This window comes from Gigantopelta aegis, chromosome 12, assembly GCF_016097555.1.
Source record: "Gigantopelta aegis isolate Gae_Host chromosome 12, Gae_host_genome, whole genome shotgun sequence".
Classification (NCBI taxonomy): domain Eukaryota; kingdom Metazoa; phylum Mollusca; class Gastropoda; order Neomphalida; family Peltospiridae; genus Gigantopelta; species Gigantopelta aegis.
In genome coordinates this window covers 3,648,315-3,670,573 of record NC_054710.1, presented here as the reverse complement: position 1 = coordinate 3,670,573, position 22,259 = coordinate 3,648,315, and the positions used below count along the sequence as shown (strand labels likewise).

The window sequence follows — 22,259 nt, the reverse complement described above, 5'->3', positions numbered from 1 at the left end:
TCACTGCACCCTCCAGACTCTTCGAATTGATTTGTCGATTCTTCCTATTGCCAACGTGTGATTGGTCGATTCTTCCTATTGCCAGCTTGTGATTGGTCGATTCTTCCTATTGCCAGCAAGTGATTGGTCGATTCTTCCTGTTGCCAGCGAGTGATTGGTCGATTCTTCCTGTTGCCAGCGAGTGATTGGTCGATTCTTCCTGTTGCCAGTGTGTGATTGGTCAATTCTTCCTATTGCCAGAATGTAATTGGTCTGGGTGTTTTCCTCCACTACTAACTGTTGTTTAGTAGTACCAACTAATGATTAGTTGTTGCTTCTTCTTTTTTTGTTTCTCTATTGCTTGCCTGTAGAATTGGGATTTTTTTAAAAATCATCTGCATGTATTTATTTTTATTTATTTTTTTGTGTGTTTTTTTTTTTTTGCACTACTTACTGGTATTTAGTAGTACCAGCTAACAATTGGATATTTAAAAATATATTTCTGTGTTAGCAGCATGTGATTGGTCTGTTGTGTTTGACTTTGACCAATAACCTCTTTTTCAAATCTGTAAATGGATAAACTGTCTGCAAGCCTGTGATTGGTTGTTGTTTTTGTATTGCTACTGGTATATCAAATCTCTGATTGGTCTATTTTTCCAACAGAGATAATCTTTGATTTTTTATGTTTTAATTTACTTCTAGTTAATTTATTAATTACTCTAATTTTTGGATAGCTAATTTTATGTAATTATATTGCAACGGCAATCTTTTAATTTTGTTTCATCCTATATTTTCACTTCATGAAGAGTATTAAATTCTTGCTGCATTAGTTTTTTGAGTTACAAAGTAGGTTAGTTAATTCCTTTAATTTTTTTTAATTCAGTTTAATTGTTATATTAGTCAGAAATATGTGTTCAGTTTACAATAATCTGTTTGTAATTGATTCATTAATTGATTAATTGTTTTTATAATCATTGTACCACTTTATATTTAATTATTATTTACAACATACATACATGTAGATTAGTATTATTATTATTTATATGAGTCATGTATTCAGAGTGTTTAATTATTTTTGATATCTTGCAATATACATACATTTACTTTTATTTGATGCCATTTAGTGAAATATGTGAAAATATCAGTGAAAAATCAGAAAGTATAGTGCTACTTGAGTCACCAGTGAAAATAACACCTGGTACATGTATATGTCAGGGGTGGGAATTCTTCTCGGATCAACTGTTTACCAAAATGTGTCAGATGGCATAGCTTTTAACCTAGGATTTCAAGAATTTCCGGGACCCCTCTAGATGACCTCTTTTTAGCAGTTCACCAATTCCCAGCCCTGATATGTATGTCATGTTACTGTTACTGTATAGTGACATCACTGCTTATGTGCTTTATCTGTCGTCATATTCTGTCAATAGAAAGGGTGGATGTTGCAGGATAATATGCATTACAACATATTCATACTGTTCTGATGAGCAACAGTTTTAGTTTTATGTTGTGGTTAAGCCATCATACATAAGGCTGGTAGGTACTGGGTTCGTAGCCCAGTATCGGTCCCACCCTTTTAACGATCAGTAGGTTGGTGTAAGGTCACTATACCCTATTCTGTCTCACTAACCAACTAACAACTAACTCACTGTCCTAGACAGATAGTCCAGATAGCTGAGATGTGTGCCCAGGACAATGTGCTTGAACCTTAATTAGATATTAACAAGAAATAAGTTGAAATGAAATGAAATAATATATAATTAGCACCCACAGAATGTACTAAAAACAAGGTTGGTTGAGTGACCCACCATCTTTATTTAACACAGCCAACGGTGATGCTGATGACAGTGATAACAATGATAGTGATGATGACAATGATGATGATAACAAGGATAGTGATGATGATGATAACAAGGATAGTGATTATGATAATGATGATGATAAGGATAGTGATGACAATGATGATAATAAGGATAGTGATAATGATGATGATGATAACAAGGATAGTGATGATGACAATGATAAGGATAGTGATGATGACAATGATGATGATAACAAGGATAATGATAGTGATGACGATGATAACAAGGATAATGATGATGATGATGATAATAGTGATGATGACAGTGATGATAATGATAACAAGGATAGTGATGATGATAATAATGATAACAATGATAGTGATGATGATAACAAGGATAGTGATGATGATGATAACAAGGATAGTGATTATGATAATGATGATGATAACAAGGATAGTGATGGCAATGATGATAATAAGGATAGTGATAATGATGATGATAACAAGGATAGTGATGATGACAATGATGATGATAAGGATAGTGATGATGACAATGATGATGACAATGATGATGATAACAAGGATAATGATAGTGATGACGATGATAACAAGGATAATGATGATGATAATAATAGTGATGATGACAGTGATGATAATAATGATAACAAGGATAGTGATGATGACAGTGATGATAATGATAACAATGATAGTGATGATGATAACAAGGATAGTGATGATGATGATAACAAGGATAATGATGATGATAACAAGGATAGTGATGACAATGATGATAATAAGGATAGTGATAATGATTATGATAACAAGGATAGTGATGATGATAAGGATAGTGATGATGACAATGATGATGACAATGATGATGGTAACAAGGATAATGATAGTGATGATGATGATAACAAGGATAATGATGATGATAATAATAGCGATGATGACAGTGATGATAATGATGATAACAAGGATAGTCATGATGACAGTGATGATAATAATGATAACAATGATAGTGATGATGACAATGATGATGATAACAAGGATAATGATAGTGATGATGACGATGATAACAATGATAATGATGATGATAACAATAGTGATGATTACAGTGATGATGATAATGATGCCTGTATTAAGAGTAAAAAGCACATTCAGGCAATGCTGATATTCCATGTGGCCCTTAATACTACATGTATAACCTATGTGCTATAACTATAACCAAGTGGATACACATAAACTATATAGTGTTTCTGCCAGAGCGGAAAACGGGTATGGCACCATATCCACATTTTTTGCAGATTTTATTTTTTTAAGTCAACCTTTTGATAAAATTAATGACTCTTAATAACTGTTACTGTATGCTTTTTTAAAACTCTAATCCTAAACTTAACCCATGCATTTCTTTCTGGGGGAGGCCCCCCATACACCCTGTTGACTGGTTGCATTCAAGTCCATAGCGCCATACCCAAAAATTTCTTTCTGGCAGAAACACTGATAGCAGAAAGATTACAGATTACACTCATTTGTCTGCATTTATTAAAAACACCAGAGGTCAATTAAAAACCTATGTACGTGTAGTAAAATGCATTAAACTCTGTAGTTTTATATTCATGTTATGTTTATATTTTACGATTATAATTTGCAATTTATAAATTATATATATTTGGCATTTTTCCAATTGGTTTGTGATTGGTTTTACAAAGCAAAGAAAGCTTTAAATGTGTTTTTGCATTCATTGTTTGTCAAACTTTACTCAAATAATGTTTAAAAACCACCTGTGATCTAAAAATGTTACCTTGCTCACATAATATGCATAATGTTCAGTTGGCAAAATTTTTACAGAAACCATTTGAATTGTGGCATAAAACTGACAAAATGTTTACAGAAACCATTTGAATTGTGGCATAAAACTGACAAAATGTTTACAGAAACCATTTGAATTGTGGCATAAAACTAACAAAATGTTTACAGAAACCATTTGAATTGTGGCATAAAACTGACAAAATGTTTACAGAAACCATTTGAATTGTGGCATAAAACTGACAAAATGTTTACAGAAACCATTTGAATTGTGGCATAAAACTGACAAAATGTTTACAGAAACCATTTGAATTGTGGCATAAAACTGACAAAATGTTTACAGAAACCATTTGAATTGTGGCATAAAATTGACAAAACCAGCCTTTTGTTTCATGTCCATGCATGTGTAAACCAATCTATGTATTCCGGCCATCTTTTTTCTCTCTTTTTTCTTGTTTTAATAATTTTAATAATTTTTATTTATTACCTTTTTTTAATGTCGGGTGTTTTTTTCTCTTTTGTCAAATTTGTATTTCCTTTCTGTTATTTGTTGCATGTTTTTTTTTTTTGTTGATTGTTTTTTGTTGGTGGGGGCTTTTTTGGGGGGGATGAGGGGGAGAGTGGGGGGGGTTTTGGGTTTGTTTTTTTAAGTTGTTACATCAGCATGGTTTAAGCTTTGAATGTTTTACTTTATTCCACAGCACATGATCAGTGACGGTTTCAATTAATTATTTTATAAAGTCTGTCGAATCTTACATATCATAAAAGCCAGTAAATTTTCAATCTCAAAATAAAAGCTATTAAAAAATTAAAAATTAAATAATTGGATTAACAATATATACATATATATATATATATATATATATATATATATACAGTGAAACCCATCTAAACCGGACACCCTCAGGACCAAGTAAAGTGTCTGGTTTTAAGAGGTTAATTAGGTTCTTTACTAATTTAAAAAAAAAGTATAGTGAAAAATGTCAAGTTTTAAGGGAATTCCGCTATACAGAGGGTCCGGTTTTGAGAGGTTTCACTGTATATGTGTATGTGTGTATATATATATACTCTTCAAAAGAAGAAACGCAAAACCACATTGTCGTAACATTTGGAGAATTGATTTAGTTATTGAATGGTGAGTCCGATAATTACCAAATGTTGCAGGATTGTTCACAATTCACTCTAGTCCATTGTGAGTAAGTGATAGGACACACCACCAAGGTCAAGGTCATCTGGAGTCAATACCGGGTGTGGCCTCCGCGTGTGTTGACAACTGCCTGGCACCGCCTGCCCATTGAAGCAACCAGAGTACGGATGACGTCCCGGGGGATGGTGGCCCACTCGGCCTGCAAGGCTGCTGCCAGCTCGGGCAGGGTCTGGGGCTGTGGTTGTCGCTGTCGGAGGCGTCGGTTCAACTCGTCCCATAGATGCTCAATTGGGTTCAAATCCGGTGATATCGATGGCCAAGGAAGGACATTAATGTTGTTGTTCTGTAAGAAAGCCGTTGTGAGACGTGCTGTGTGAGGCCTGGCGTTGTCATGTTGGAACACTGCGTTGGCGTTGGCCATAACTGGAACGATGTGTGGCCGGAGGATCTGGTCAATGTAGCCCTGTGCATTCAGGTTGCCCTGCACGTGGACCAGGTCAGTTCTGCCAGTGTGTGAGATGGCTGCCCACACCATGACACTACCCCCGCCGAATCTGTCCACTTCCTGCACGCAGTTTGCCGCATAACGTTCACCACGACGCCTATACACGCGACATCTTCCATCATGACGTCGGAGCAGAAATCGGGACTCGTCACTGAACCACACCTGTCTCCATCGCAGTTGAGGCCATTGTCGATGAATCTGGCACCACTGCAGTCGGAGTCGACGGTGTTGTGGTGTTAAGATGACACCTCGAACTGGACGCCTGGCACGAATTCCTACCTCACGTAGGCGGTTCCGTACGGTCTGGTCGGATATCCTGCGCAAACCTGGTATTGCTGCGGCTGTGGAGGTGGCAGTAGTCAATTGTTCCCGAAGGTGGCGTACCCGGATGTAGCGGTCCTGCCCGGGGGTAGTGACCCGTGGTCGACCGGATCTAGGGAGGTCACGTGTTGATCCATGTTGCTGGTAACGGTCCCACAGTCTGGAGATGGTGCTTGGGGACACATGGAATGCCCTGGCAACGGCCGTTCTGGATTCGCCTGCGTCTAGTCGGCCGATGGCATTGTTTCTCTGCGGTTCACTGAGACGTGGCATGTCCTGGATTGTCAACTGTCGGCCAGATACAGAGGCCAGGCAAGCAAACACCCTGCACTTTTATACTGTCGGTGTTCATGTTGCACGTGCAGACAACGCACGTGCAGTGGTGACATGGTTTGCACGTGGCTGCGTTTTTGCGAATATTCACATTTTGGAACTTTATTGTACAGTAGCTGCGTTTTATCGAATGTAACCGTGGGAATGTGTTTGGGACATGCAATGACCTTATATTCACGAAGCATGAACCAGCAGGAAACATAAAATCGGAGTTATAACCCATTTGTACCCTTTTGCGTTTCTTTTTTTGAAGAGTATATATATATATATATATATATATATAACTTAACTAAATTTAGGCCTCATAACACATCTGACTTGTAAAAAGTCTCCAAGCTAGACTACATATAATGCAACTACATGTATATCACACATTATTTTGATCTCTATTGGAACTGTGGACACACATATCAAAATTGCATTGACATGTCAAAACAAGTTAGCATATACAGACCAGTTAACTAAATTTTAATAATGAAAATGACTTGTCTTTAGCATTTCTAAGCAAATATAAGCATTTCTAAGCAATTATACGCATTTCTAAGCATTTCTAAGCAATCTTATATATTAAGCATTTACTAAGCAATAATCTTGTTTTTAATTTCATTCAACCAGCCAGTCCTTATTCATGTAACTTTATCCATATGTGTTAAGGTTTGTATATTTAACTAAACTTAAAGGCATACTGTAATGGATTTAAGCACCTTATTTCTCTAAAAATGGATAATAAATAAAAATTACATTAATTGTTGGAAACCAAATCTAGCTGTTGCATCACATTAACTGAACCATGATGGAGTGAAATCCATGTCAACCCTCTCGGCAATTTTGGTTTTTGAATTATGGACCATTGCCATAATTCAGTTATGTTTACAAAATATCATTAATAAATGGAGTATGGTGGTTATGAAGATGGTTGAATAAAGTACATTTAGGGACAAATCAAATTAAATTTTTTCAGGTAATACTTCAATGTTAGATCATTAAATCGGTCAGTGGTCTGTGACAATATGCCTTTAAGTGTCCATTTTTACAGGTTGAAACTAGAGTCTGTGACTTAAGCATTTTATCATCAATATATACCTTAGTGTCTAAAAGCTTGGGTCTGTTATTTATAGTCTGATAGTCGAAACTAATAGCTTTAAGACTTGTTAATTCAACTAACCAGTGCAATAAAATTATAGCTGTGACTGTTTTTCTTTGTTTGTGTGTTTTGTTTTGTTTTGTTTTGTTTCATTTTGTTCGAGATCTGTTCTGTTTTCATTTTATTATAAGCATGACATTGTTGCAGCTTGTCAACTTAGATTTCCAATTCTTTCTTCCATCCTATATCACCTATTTTTTCTTTAAACTTGATTTTCTTGCTTTTATTCAATTAAGGTTCAAGCACGCTGTCCTGGGCACACATCTCAGCTGTCTGGGCTGTCTGTCCAGGACCGTGGGTTAGTTAATAGTTGTTAGTGAGAGAGAGAAGAGGTTGTATATAGTGGTCTTACACCTACCCATTGAGTCATTAAAACTTGTTCTGGGTGGGAGTCAGTACCGGGATGAGAACCCTACAGCACAGATGCCGGTGACTGTCTAATTCATTCATTCATTTCAAATTATTTTCGTGCTTATATCCAATTAAGGTTCAAGCACGCTGTCCTGGACACACAGCTCAGCTATCAGTCAGAGACAGTAGGTTAGTTGTTAGTGAGAGAGAAGTGGCCTTACACCTACCCACTGAGTCGTTAAAACTCGCTCTGGATGGGAGCTAGTACAGTGCGGTGAACCCTGTACCTACAAGCCTTATGTCCGATGGCTGTATACCATCAAATTAAGTTCATAGTTACTGGTTAATTGTTGGTGGTTAATGAGAGAGAAGTCAAAGTAATCATTTTCCTCCTATCCAATAAGTTATTGAAACTTGCAGTAGATGGGGAGCCGGTTCTGGGATTTGAACCCAATACCTACCAATGTCAAGTTTGGTGCCCTAACCACTACACCAGTGAAGTTGGTGCATGTCCCGTCGCTCCATCACAATAGTTCTGTTTATGATTGGCTGACCTATGTTTACACCCTATTATTTTAAAAGAAACCGAAAAAAAAAAGACTAACAAAAATATCTAGCATGATTAATATATACTTAACATCAAAAGAAATGAATAACAAGGTTATATAGTGAAACCTGCGTAAACCGGATCCTAATCATACTGGATTCCTGTCAAAACTGGCCGAGTTTCATGGACCCACGTGTGTCATAATGATTTCACATGCACTTCGAATGACATAATTTTGTGAAGTGACATCATAACTTAATGTGGCTTCCCCAATCTTAGATATGTGTAAACGCTTATCAATATGACATGTTTTCGGAAAATGAGGTCGTTTCGTCGTCTCTTTCTAATTACGTTTGAAACGTTTTGACATGGTCTCAGCTTGTTATTCATAAAAATAATATTTAGGATAATGTGGATGATAAAGAAATTATTACACTCGCGTGTGAATCGTATTGATTTTACGAAAATCAGAATTCATGTACCACCCTTGCTCTCACTCCGGTAATACATAGAGATTATTATACGAGCTTGTGTGTCGTAATGATTTTACGAAACTCAGAATTCATGTACCACCCTGGCTCTCGCTCCGGTAATACATAGAGATTATTATACGAGCTTGTGTGTCGTACTGATGTTACGAAACTCAGAATTCATGTACCACCCTGGCTCTCGCTCCGGTAATACATAGAGATTATTATACGAGCTTGTGTGTCTACTGATGTTACGAAACTCAGAATTCATGTACCACCCTGGCTCTCGCTCCGGTAATACATAGAGATTATTATACGAGCTTGTGTGTCGTACTGATGTTACGAAACTCAGAATTCATGTACCACCCTGGCTCTCGCTCCGGTAATACATAGAGATTATTATACGAGCTTGTGTGTCTACTGATGTTACGAAACTCAGAATTCATGTACCACCCTGGCTCTCGCTCCGGTAATACATAGAGATTATTATACGAGCTTGTGTGTCGTACTGATGTTACGAAACTCAGAATTCATGTACCACCCTGGCTCTCGCTCCGGTAATACATAGAGATTATTATACGAGCTTGTGTGTCGTACTGATGTTACGAAACTCAGAATTCATGTACCACCCTGGCTCTCGCTCCGGTAATACATAGAGATTATTATACGAGCTTGTGTGTCTACTGATTTTACGAAACGAGTGTCAGAAATCATGTATTACCCTCGCTCTCGCTCGGGCAATACAATAATCCTGACACTTGTTTCGTAAAATCAGTACGAGACACAAGCTCATATAATATTAACAATCTCTATTTATTTGTCTAGTAAACAGTTTCGAAAATAAAATTACGTGTGTATGTACCCAGGATACATTATTAAACCATCATTTAGAATTAAGCAGAAAGTTTAAGTACAGCACCACCACCACCACCACCACCACCACCACCACCACCACACCATACCATCTTCTGTCAATATCATCATCATAAAAACATTTCATCACCAACAACAACAGTTCAATGATAAAAAATTCACCATCTTTGAAGCATTTCACTGTCTATGTAAATAATCGTTGTTATTACCCATATGGTTAACAATATCTTGATACATGTCCCACTAAAAAGCCAAGTGGGACGTAACACTTCGACATCACACGATGACGTCATCGATTGGCGCACTACAACCTTACAGGAACGTCACACGATGACGTCATCGATTGGCGCACTACAACCTTACAGGAACGTCAACTACACGATCGAGTTGAGTGATATATATTAAGATTGATTATGGGTAATAAATAGGATATTAAACTCGCTACCATTTAATCACATTTATGTCCCTATAGTGAAATAATTTTCATTGTCACTCGATAAAGCTTGTGAAAAATGAAAATTATTTCACTCGGGAAATAAACATGATGCGAAATGGAAGCTCGTTTAATATCTTATAATAATGGATTATTGCCACATGTATGTATCTCTCTAAGATAATTATCCTAATCTTTACTAATCCTAATCCTGTTCCTTACCATGCTGCGCAGGAGCCGGTTGTACCCATAATAAAGGTAATAATAGCAGTGATTAATTCATTCATTCATTCATTCATTTCAACTTACATGTATTTCTGTGCTTACCGTATATTGCCGTGTATTAGCCGACTTTTGAAGTCTAGAAATACTTTCCAAAAGAAGAGAGTCGGCTTATACAAGGAGGCAACAAATTGGTGCATAAAATTTCGATCTAAAACACTCACAACCGCGACTTACAAATTTGATCAGCCTTTCACAGCTTATGTAACAATAATTTGTGCACAGTATAAATAAAATAACCCATCATGCAAGGAATCAGCTAATACATGTTCAAGCACGCTGTCCTGGGCACACACCCCTCAGTTATCTGCATGATGGTCTACTCTTTTCGATCAGCAGCACGGGATCTTTTATATGCACCATCCCACAAACAGGATAGCACATACCACAGCCTTTGATGTACCAGTCGTGGTGTACTGGCTGGAGTGAGAAGAAATACACAGAATAACTGGTCTTGAGATATTGGCTTTATCCTGCGACAGTTAGAATGGCAAAGAAATATTGAAATTTATTTATTGTCATCATATCTTGCCACTACATGTATGTGCATGTATAGTGACTGCAGGATAGAAAAAGAAAGAAATGTTTTATTTAACGACTCACTCAACACATTTTATTTACGGTTATATGGCGTCAGACATATGGTTAATTTTTTAAGGACCACATACATTTTGAGAGGAAACCCGCTGTCGCCACTACATGGGCTACTCTTTCCGATTAGCATCAAGGGATCTTTTATTTGCGCTTCCCACAGGCAGGATAGCACAAACCATGGCCTTTGTTGAACCAGTTATGGATCACTGGTCGGTGCAAGTGGTTTACACCTACCCATTGAGCCTTGCGGAGCACTGACTCAGGGTTTGGAGTCTGTATCTGGATTAAAAATCCCATGCTTCAACTGGGATCCGAACCCAGTACCTACCAGCCTGTAGATCGATGGCCTAACCACGACGCCACCGAGGCCGGTTTTCAGGATAGATGTATTTTCATTGATTTAAATAATATTTACTTCCACAAATCAAACACAGCAGGTTTGAGATTGGGCATCAGGCTAATGTCTACTGAGGCCTCTCCATACAGCTTTCCAGCCAGTACTCCACGACCGGTACATATCAAAGGCTGTGGTATGTGCTGTCCTGTCTGTGGGATGGTGCATATAAAAGATCCCTTGCTACTAATGGAAAACTGCAGCGGGTTTCCTCTCTAAGAGGAGCAGGACGTAGGTGAAGTGCCTGCCTCATGAGCAGTTGGTCTACGATCGATCCTCATTGCTGGACCCAGTGGGCTGTATTTCGTTCCAGCCAGTGCACCACGACTGGTGTATCAAAGGCTGTGGTATGTGCTATCCTGTCTGTGGGATGGTGCATATAAAAGATCCCTTGCTACTAATGGAAAAAATTTAAATGTTCAAATGTTTGACATCCAATAGCCCATGATTAATAAATCAATCTGATCTAGTGGTGTCATTAAACAAAACAAACAAACTTTTCTTCTTTAGGACTGTATGTCAAATAACCAAATGTTTGACATCCAATAGCCAGTGCTTAATAAATCAATGTGCTCTAGTGGTGTTGTCAAACAAAAAACAAACTTTAAACTCCATACATTTAACACATATAAATCAACATAGCAGAAGCGAAAGAATAATATAATTTCTACAGTGACTATGGTTATCAAGTCTTCAAGACTGATAGACAGAAAGATAGAAAAGTAAATGTGGAGATCCGAAAGAAAGAAGGAAAGGAAAGAGCAGCAAACATAACGAGTGGTTAATTATTCACAAAACAGATAACGAGTGGTTAATTATTCACAAAACATAACGAGTGGTTAATTATTCACAAAACACATAACGAGTGGTTAATTATTCACAAAACACATAACGAGTGGTTAATTATTCACAAAACACATAACGAGTGGTTAATTATTCACAAAACACATAACGAGTGGTTAATTATTCACAAAACAGATAACGAGTGGTTAATTATTCACAAAACAGATAACGAGTGGTTAATTATTCACAAAACAGATAACGAGTGGTTAATTATTCACAAAACAGATAACGAGTGGTTAATTATTCACAAAACATTTATTGATAAGGAAGTTCTGAACCGATTTAAATATAGAAATATTTTATTGAACACACATTGATAGTATTATTGAAATCGGTACAATTAACAGACCACTGAACAAAAGATGACCTTGGCTTATACACGAGGCCGATGATTCAGTACCAGATATTTTGGGTCAAACTAAGTGTGGCCTGATAAACAGAAGTATATGGTGTATCAAAAAAAAACCCAGTTATCATAACTTTATGATTTTAGATAATGGAGAGTTCTTATAACTTTGTGATTTCATACATAGATTTTATTACCTTTGTGATTTCAGACAATATTTTCTTCACTTTGTGATTTTAGACAATAGTTTTCTATATTATCTTTTTGATTTCATACAATAGAGAGTTATTACTTTTATGATTTCAGACAATAAATAGTTTTCTTCACTTTGTGATTTCATACAATAGAGAGTTCTCTTAACTTTGTGTTTTTAAACAATAGAGAGTTCTTATAACTTTGTGATGTCAGATAATAGAGAGTTCTTATAACTTTTTGATTTCAGACTTAGGGAGTTGTGTTCATTTGTGATTTTCAGACAACAGAGAGTTCTGTTAACTTTGTGATTTTCAGACAATAGAGTTTTGTTTGTGATTTCAGACAGTAGTTAGTTTAGATTGTGATTTCAGACAATATAGTTTTCTTTGTGATTTCAGACAATATAGTTTTCTTTGTGATTTCAGAAAATCAAGTGTGTGTTTTTTGTGATTTCAGACAATAGAGAGTTTTCTTTGTGATTTCAGACAATAGAGAGTTCTCCAACGGAAGAGCAGACTGACAGTCCACTGTCGTCACATTCTACTCCGCCATCTATTGGACATCCACCAGAAAAAGGTATTATTAACGAGACGTTCATTGTAATAAACTTCACTCGACGAGACTGTCTGAGTTTGCTGCCTAATTTGTATGATGTTTCTGACTAACAGAAACATTTTAACAACTAAATTTAAATAAAGAGTCCACCCAAAAAGTAGTCTATCTCTGATCAGATCAGGGGGCAAGATGTAGCTCAGTAGTACAGCGCTCGCCTGATGTGTGAACAACCTAGAGTTTCATCTCTAAGACTATATGTCAAAATGACCAAATGTTTGACATCCTAGTGGTGTTGTTAAACAAAACACATTTTACTTTACTTTACTTTACTTTACTTTACTTTACTTTACTTTACTTTACTTTCATCCCATTAACAGTTATTAAGTGGAGGGCATCTGTTAGTCAGAAATATTTAAGGATTGTCTGTTAATTCTTTTACATTCATCAAGGTTTGGAACAAAAATTAATACCTCAATGAACAAAAAAAGAAATAAGAAACAATCCGTATAATGAAATTTAAAATATACATACTAAATGTTAATCTTTTACTTTGAACTATGTTTTTAGTTCTAAACAATAATGCTCAATAAGAGAACTTACTACAGTGAAACCTCGCAAAACCAGACCCTCTTTAACCAGAATTTCTCCAAAACCGAACATTTTTCATGGTCTTTTTTCAAAAATCAGTACAGAAAATGACCTCTCTAAACTGGATACCTCTTAAAACCGGACATTTTACTTGGTCCTGATGGTGACCATTTTTGAGGGGTTTCACTGTAATACAACGTTCCCTGACAATGATATATCTACGTTCATCGCGAAATGAAGAAACTCATGTTGCCATGGCTGGACCAATGGGGTGACGTTATATTGTAATAAATGTAACGTAAATTTAATTATGTTACTATGGCAGCACACTCTAGACAGTCTGACAGTTAAAAAAATTGCATATTATTGCAAAAATGTGTTAAATGGGTAAGCAGTGTTTCTGCCAGAAAGAAATTGTAGGGTAGGGTGCTATGGAATTGAATGCAACCAACAATCAACAGTATGTGGGGCCTCCCTCAGAAAGAAAATGAGTTATGTTCAGAGTTAGGGTTAAGAAAATCATACAGTAATGATAAAGAGTCATTAATTTTATCAAAAGGTATACTTAAAAAAAAATATTGCAAGCTAATTTTTTGTATGGCGCAATACCTGTTTTACCCTCTGGCAGAAACCCTGATACTAAGGGGAGTGTTAGTAATCAATTTTTTTTTTTTTTAAAACCAAATATATGCATATATGTATTTGTTGTTGTTGGGGGGGGGGGGGGGGGGGGCTTAATATTTATTTATTTATTTATTTATTTGTTATTATTTTTATTTATTTAGTACTAGCTAAATACATGTATTCGATAATACATGCATCTGATAATATAAATATTTCAAATAACTTGAAATAATTTCTCAATCAAGGTTCTTGTTTCTTTCTTGTTTTTGGTTTTGGTTTTTGGTTTATTTTGGGGGGTTTTCTCTTCTTGTTTTCCATTTTGAGTTCTACACAACAACCTAACACTTATTTGAAAAAAAATTGCAGATAAAAGATTCCTTGATGTGTATTAAAAAGAATAGCTTATGTGATAGCAGAAGGTTTCTGTTCTCATGCGTGTTCGAAACCCTTGTGGTACCTACCTACTTATCTGTTCTCATTCTGTATAGACAGCATCACAAAAGCCCTATGGGTGATTCTTAATCACAACCAATATAAACAATATGCTGTGGGGGTCTTAAATAATCACTCTTTTAAGGCTATGGTATGTACTATCCTGTCTGTGGGAAAGTGCATATAAAAGATCCCTTTCTGTATTTCAGTATGAGGAGCCTGTGTGATAGAAGCATGTTTTTTTCTGTTGCCCATGTTAGACAACAAAACAGACAGGGTTTCTAGATTATGGTAGCCCCACTTCCATGGCTAGTACGTGATATTCAATGTTGGGCAAGTAAATAACTACTATTGCCATGCCAGACAGGTTTTCTAGATTATGGTAGCTCCAATCCCATGGGTAGTGATATTCAATGTTGGGCAAGTAAATAACTACTATTGCCATGCCAGACAGGTTTTCTAGATTATGGTAGCTCCAATCCCATGGGTAGTGATATTCAATGTTGGGCAAGTAAATAACTACTATTGCCATGCCAGACAGGTTTTCTAGATTATGGTAGCTCCAATCCCATGGGTAGTGATATTCAATGTTGGGCAAGTAAATAACTACTATTGCCATGCCAGACAGGTTTTCTAGATTATGGTAGCTCCAATCCCATGGGTAGTGATATTCAATGTTGGGCAAGTAAATAACTACTATTGCCATGCCAGACAGGTTTTCTAGATTATGGTAGCTCCAATCCCATGGGTAGTGATATTCAATGTTGGGCAAGTAAATAACTACTATTGCCATGCCAGACAGGTTTTCTAGATTATGGTAGCTCCAATCCCATGGGTAGTGATATTCAATGTTGGGCAAGTAAATAACTACTATTGCCATGCCAGACAGGTTTTCTAGATTATGGTAGCTCCAATCCCATGGGTAGTGATATTCAATGTTGGGCAAGTAAATAACTACTATTGCCATGCCAGACAGGTTTTCTAGATTATGGTAGCTCCAATCCCATGGGTAGTGAGTGATATTCAATGTTGGGCAAGTAAATAACTACTATCGCCATGCCAGACAGGTTTTCTAGATTATGGTAGCTCCAATCCCATGGGTAGTGATATTCAATGTTGGGCAAGTAAATAACTACTATTGCCATGCCCAGCGGCTAGTGAACAAATATTGTCAAATGCTGTATTTTAGACTACTTTGTAAATATGAATATCCTGCCCCCCACCCCCACCCCCCACCCCAAATCTAAGTGTTTTTAATGCTCTATATCTGCCTCTTTATGTGGCATCTGATTATTACTAGTTATAAAATGTATGTATTTAAAGTAAAGTAGGGCTAGTGAATTTTTAATTGTGGCTTGTGAATGTTTAAAATCACTGATCCCATGGTTAGTGGATTTAAAAACAATAATTATAGAAGCCCTGAACATGCAGCCATAGCTAAAAATGTATCCGATTTAAAAACAACAACAACAACAACAACAAAAAACTCACAACAACAAAAACAACAACAACAACAAAATCACAACAACAAAACAACAAAAAACTCACACAAAAAAACAAAACAAAAACTCACAAAAAAAAACAAAAACAACAACAACAAAAAACTCACAACAACAAAACAACAACAACAACAACAAACTCACAACAACAACAACAAAACAACAACAACAACAAACTCACAACAAAACAACAACAACAACAAAAAACTCACAACAACAACAACAAAACAACAACAACAACAAAAAACTCACAAAAACAATCTATTCTTTCAATAAAGGTGGGATGTAGCCCAGTGGTAAAGCTCTTGCCCGACGTGTAGTCGGTCTGGGATCGAACCCCATCGGTGGGACCATATTGGGCTATTGCTCATTCCACCCATTGCACCATGACTCGTATATCAAACAAAGGCTGTGGTATGTGGTATCCTGTCTGTGGGATGGTGCTTATAAAAATATCCCTTGCTACTAATGAAAAAATGTAGTGGATATTCTTTCTAAGAAATGCCAAATTTTTGACATCCAATAACCGATGACTAATAAATCAGTGTGCTCTAGTGGTGTCATTAAACAAAGCAAACTCTATTTTTTCCTTTCTATACATAATAAAAATCCCAACTGTCATTTCATTTTATAGTATGGTAAAACCTGTCAAAACCGGACCCTGAATAAACCGACATCCTGTCAAAACTCACAGTTGTCATTTCATTTTATAGTATGGTAAAACCTGTCAAAACCAGACCCTGAATAAAGCGACATCCTGTCAAAACTCACAACTGTCATTTCATTTTATAGTATGGTAAAACCTGTCAAAACCGGACCCTGAATAAACCGACATCCTGTCAAAACTCACAGCTGTCATTTCATTTTATAGTATGGTAAAACCTGTCAAAACCAGACCCCGAATAAACCGACATCCTGTCAAAACTCACAACTGTCATTTCATTTTATATATGTAGTATGGTAAAACCTGTCTAAACTGGACCTTGAACCAACCAAAATCCTGTAAAAACTGGCCATATTTCATTGTCCCGAATTTTCAAAATTGTAAAACGTGACCCTCTAAACACGAGATCCTGTCTAAATCAGATAAAAATTAGGTCCCCAGTGTGATCCGGTTTAGACAGGTAAACATTAGGTCCCCAGTGTGATCCGGTTTAGACAGGTAAACATTAGGTCCCCAGTGTGATCCAGTACATTAGGTCCCCAGTGTGATTCGGTTTAGACAGGTAAACATTAGGTCCCCAGTGTGATCCAGTTTAGACAGGTTTCACTGTATAAAATTCCCGTACATTAATTATTAAATACCTTTTTTTAATAGTAAAAGGATTTTTTAAATATCTATAAAATCTCCGATAAACCTTTTCTTCACCTTTCCCAAACACAAAGATTTTGGGTCTGTCTTCCTTGTCCACCCAATAGCCGATGTGTATTTTTTGTGCTGGGGCGTTGTTAAACATTCATTCATATTCCTTGTAAAACCCTTACATTAATGATCAAATACCTTTTTAATAGTAAAAATTTTAAAAACTGTTATCTATAAAACCTCCGATAAATTTTCCTTCACCTTTCCAAAACAAATTTTTTTTGTGTCTGTATTCATTGTAATACCCTTACATTAATGATCAAATACATTTTTTATAGTAAAAAGTTTTCAAAACTATTATCTAGAAAACCTCTGATAAAAAATTTCTTCACCTTTCCAAAACACAAAATTTTTGTGTCTGTATTTCTTGTAATACCCTTACATTAATGATCAAATACCTTTTTACACTAAAATTATTTTAAAAAAATATTATTTATAAAACCCTCTGATAAAATTTTCCTTCACCTTTCCAAAACACAAAATTTTTGTGTCTGTATTCGTTGTAATACCCTTACATTAATGATCAAATACCTTTTTTATAGTAAAAAGTTTTCAAAACTATTATCTAGAAAACCTCTGATAAAAAATGTCTTCACCTTGCCAAAACACAATAAATTGGTGTCTGTATTTCTTGTAATACCCTTACATTAATGATCAAATACATTTTTTATAGTAAAATGTTTTCAAAACTATTATCTAGAAAACCTCTGATAAAAAAATTCTTCACCTTTCCCGAACACAAAAATTTTGTGTCTGTATTCCTTGTTGTGTTTTCTTTATCTTTCTCTCACCACTCTTCCTGTGCGTTGCGCAGACAAGAAGAAGAGTTCTTTTGGGGAAGCGATCCGCAAGCGCTTCGGTCGTAAGAAGCGCTCACAGAGTGCCGACCGGGCCGCGTCCAGCCTCAAGGAGCGCTCCAACTACTTGAGACCGCCAGACGAGCCGTACGGGCACAAGTCAAAAGGTTTCACACTGTCATATGTGTTGTGCTGACCTCTTCTGCCTATAGTTGTCTCCCCTTGTTAAAATAAAATTAACATGCATAGTCTCCCTTTGTAGCAGTGGGAATATGATGGATGTGGATGTTTTTGTTACATACGGGTCCTAGTCGAAAGGTTCACAGTGTATTATTATATGTTGTGGTGACCTCTTCCCCTAGTTGTCTCACCCTTTTTTAAAAATTAACATGCATAGTCTCCCTTTGTAGCAGTGGGAATATGATGTGGGTGTTTTTGTGACATATGGGCCCTAGTCGAAAGGTTCACAGTGTATTATATGTTGTGGTGACCTCTTCCCCTAGTTGTCTCCCCCTTTTTTAAAAATTAACATGCATAGTCTCCCTTTGTAGCAGTGGGAATATGATGTGGGTGTTTTTGTGACATATGGGCCCGAGTCGAAAGGTTCACAGTGTATTATATGTTGTGGTGACCTCTTCCCCTAGTTGTCTCCCCCTTTTTTAAAAATTAACATGCATAGTCTCCCTTTGTAGCAGTGGGAATATGATGTGGGTGTTTTTGTGACATATGGGCCCGAGTCGAAAGGTTCACAGTGTATTATATGTTGTGGTGACCTCTTCCCCTAGTTGCCTCCCCCTTTTTTAAAAATTAACATGCATAGTCTCCCTTTGTAGCAGTGGGAATATGATGTGGGTGTTTTTGTGACATATGGGCCCGAGTCGAAAGGTTCACAGTGTATTATATGTTGTGGTGACCTCTTCCCCTAGTTGTCTCCCCTTTTTTAAAAATTAACATGCATAGTCTCCCTTTGTAGCAGTGGGAATATGATGGATGTGGGTGTTTTTGTGACATATGGGCCCGAGTCGAAAGGTTCACAGTGTATTATATGTTGTGGTGACCTCTTCCCCTAGTTGTCTCCCCCTTTTTTAAAAATTAACATGCATAGTCTCCCTTTGTAGCAGTGGGAATATGATGTGGGTGTTTTTGTGACATATGGGCCCGAGTCGAAAGGTTCACAGTGTATTATATGTTGTGGTGACCTCTTCCCCTAGTTGTCTCCCCCTTTTTTAAAAATTAACATGCATAGTCTCCCTTTGTAGCAGTGGGAATATGATGTGGGTGTTTTTGTGACATATGGGCCCGAGTCGAAAGGTTCACAGTGTATTATATGTTGTGGTGACCTCTTCCCCTAGTTGTCTCCCCCTTTTTTAAAAATTAACATGCATAGTCTCCCTTTGTAGCAGTGGGAATATGATGTGGGTGTTTTTGTGACATATGGGCCCGAGTCGAAAGGTTCACAGTGTATTATATGTTGTGGTGACCTCTTCCCCTAGTTGTCTCCCCTTTTTTAAAAATTAACATGCATAGTCTCCCTTTGTAGCAGTGGGAATATGATGGATGTGGGTGTTTTTGTGACATATGGGCCCCGAGTCGAAAGGTTCACAGTGTATTATATGTTGTGGTGACCTCTTCCCCTAGTTGTCTCCTCCTTTTTAAAAATTAACGGAACAACTGGGAGTATGATGGATGTGTGTGTGTGTGTGTGTGTTACTAAATAGGAAATATATTATAGAACCCAAGTCTAAAGGTTTCATGTTGTGCTATGTTGTGAAGGCCTTTTTCTAGTTGTTTCCCTTTAAAAAATAATTAAAATGCATAGTCTCCCTTTGTAGTAATACAAAGTACAACTGGGAGGAGGATGGGACTGGGTGTGTTTGTGACAAGCAACTATCCTAAAGCTCAAGTTCAGATGTTTCATGCGATACGTTGTGGTTTCATCTTTCCCCTAGTTCTCTCCCTTTTAAAAAAATTAACATGCATATTCTCCCTTTGTGGCAGTGGGAGTACGATGGATGTGGGTGTTTTTGAGCCATACGGACTCAAGTCTAAAGGTTTCATGCTGTGATATGTTGTTAATTGTGGTGCTCGTTCCCTAGTTGTCTCCCCTTTTTAAATAACATGCATAGTTTTCCTTTATAGTAGTTCTGAGAGTGGTGTGTGGGTGTTCAACTGGAAAGGTACTGTATTAGAGCCCAATTCTAAAGGTTTCATGTTGTGCTATGTTGTGGTGCCCTTCTAGTTATCTTCCCTTTTAATATTAAAATGCATAGTCTCTCTTTGTATTGTTAAACAAAGTACAACTGGGAGTATGATGGGTGTGGGTGTTTTTGTGATACGGGCCTAACTTTAAAGGTTTCATGTGCCATGTTGTGGTGCCCTTTCCCTTGTTGTTTCCCTTTTTTTAATTAACATGCATAGTCTCCCTTTGTAGCTATTTGGCCTACTGGGAGTATTGTGTGTGTGCGAGAGAGAGAGACAGAGAGAGAGACAGAGACAGACAGAAAGAGAGACAGACAAACAGAGGGGGAGAGAGAGAGGGAGAGAAACACAGAGAGAGAGAAAGAGAGAGAGAGCCTGACAGAGCGAAAGAGAGAGAGACAGACAGAGATAAAGACAAACTATATTAAAGCCCAAGTCCCAGTGTGTATATTTGTTTTACTGGGTGTTTGAGAAGAACTATTTGAGATCAACTTTAAAGCTTTCACATTGTGTTGTGCTTCGATTCCCTCCCCTGGTTGTCTCCCTTGTTCGAGTTACGAATTGTTTTCTTTTAGTTTAGCATAACCATATTTTTGTTTTAGTTTTATTAACACATGGTTGCTAATATTTTTGTTCATTACTGGAGTATACTTTAAACATTTAATTTCTATGGTAAAATGACTATGGAAAAAATGCTTTTAAAAGATACCTTGCTGCCTTTTGACAGGAGTAGCCTGTGTGGTGGTAGTATGTTTCATCTTACAATGTATTCCCCAGACTGTGTGGAAATAACCGACAGCAATGAGCCACAGTTTGAAATGTGTATTGTGTTGAGATATCACTAAAAAAGAAATCTTTCATTTACACCATATAGAATACGTACTATAAAAGTTTTCGCTAGATATAATTTTTATGCAGTGAGGGAACTTCCCATTATTTCATTCGGTCAGATACCATTGGAAGTCCACAAGTTTCGTCAAAAAAATTATCTTGGGAACATGAGTGTAATATTTTATTTATTACCCACCATCAAATAATGTAAAATTTGACAATCACTTCCATTGATAACAAAATGAGACAAGCTTGGCACACAGGTAAGACCAGGGAAGATGACGTCACCTACCGAAATGACATCGTTTAGAAACTAATACGCAACTGGTGGTACATACCTATAAAAGTCCAATGGCTTAGCTACTGGTATACATATGTGATTCCATTTCATTTCAACTTATTTTCATGCTTATATCCAATTAAGGTTCAAGCACGGTGTCCTGGGCACACAATGGGCTGTCTGTTCAGGAGAGTGGGTTAGTGGTTAGCGACAGAGAAGTCAGTGTATAGTGGCCTTACACCTACCCATCGAGTCATTAAAACTTGATCTGGATGGGAGCTGCTGCCGGGAGCCAAACCCAGTACCTATCAACCTTAAGTGCAATGGTTTGACTACTATAGAGGCCGGTATATGTGATTATGTGGGTGCCCTAATATATGACCCCAAATGGGAACTACAGGTTCTGTGGATGCCAGACCTGGGTGATGCCGAGATTGACAGGTGCAGAGCACAGCCCTTGTCCCTTATTACATTCCCGTTCCAGCCAGTAAAACCACTACTGGTAGATCAAAGGCTGTGGTATGTGCCATCCTGTCTGTGGAATGGTGCATATATAGAGATTATTATACGAGCTTGTGTGTTGTATTGATTTTACGAAAAGAGTGTCAGGATTTTTTTATTGCCCGAGCGAAAGCAAGAGTAACACATAAATCCTGACATGAGTTTCGTAAAATCAGTTCGAATCACAAGCGAGTGTAATAATTTCTTTATTATCCATATTACTATTGTT

At 36.9% G+C, this 22,259-nt stretch overlaps 1 protein-coding gene across 13 annotated transcripts in view; it reads left to right on the top strand.

Moving 5' to 3' along the window:
• The window catches only part of LOC121386181 (phospholipid transfer protein C2CD2L-like), a 184,020-nt gene that overhangs the window by 159,725 nt on the left and 2,036 nt on the right, over positions 1–22,259 (top strand). For 7 of the 13 annotated variants that reach the window (XM_041516994.1, XM_041516993.1, XM_041516996.1 and 4 more), the window contains 3 exons: positions 9,942–9,965; positions 12,847–12,937; positions 18,237–18,386. In XM_041516994.1, coding sequence (XP_041372928.1) covers positions 9,942–9,965; positions 12,847–12,937; positions 18,237–18,386 — 265 coding nt within the window. The remainder of the gene's footprint in view (positions 1–9,941; positions 9,966–12,846; positions 12,938–18,236; positions 18,387–22,259) is intronic. The other 6 variants (XM_041516997.1, XM_041517005.1, XM_041517000.1 and 3 more) reach the window with 3 other exon arrangements.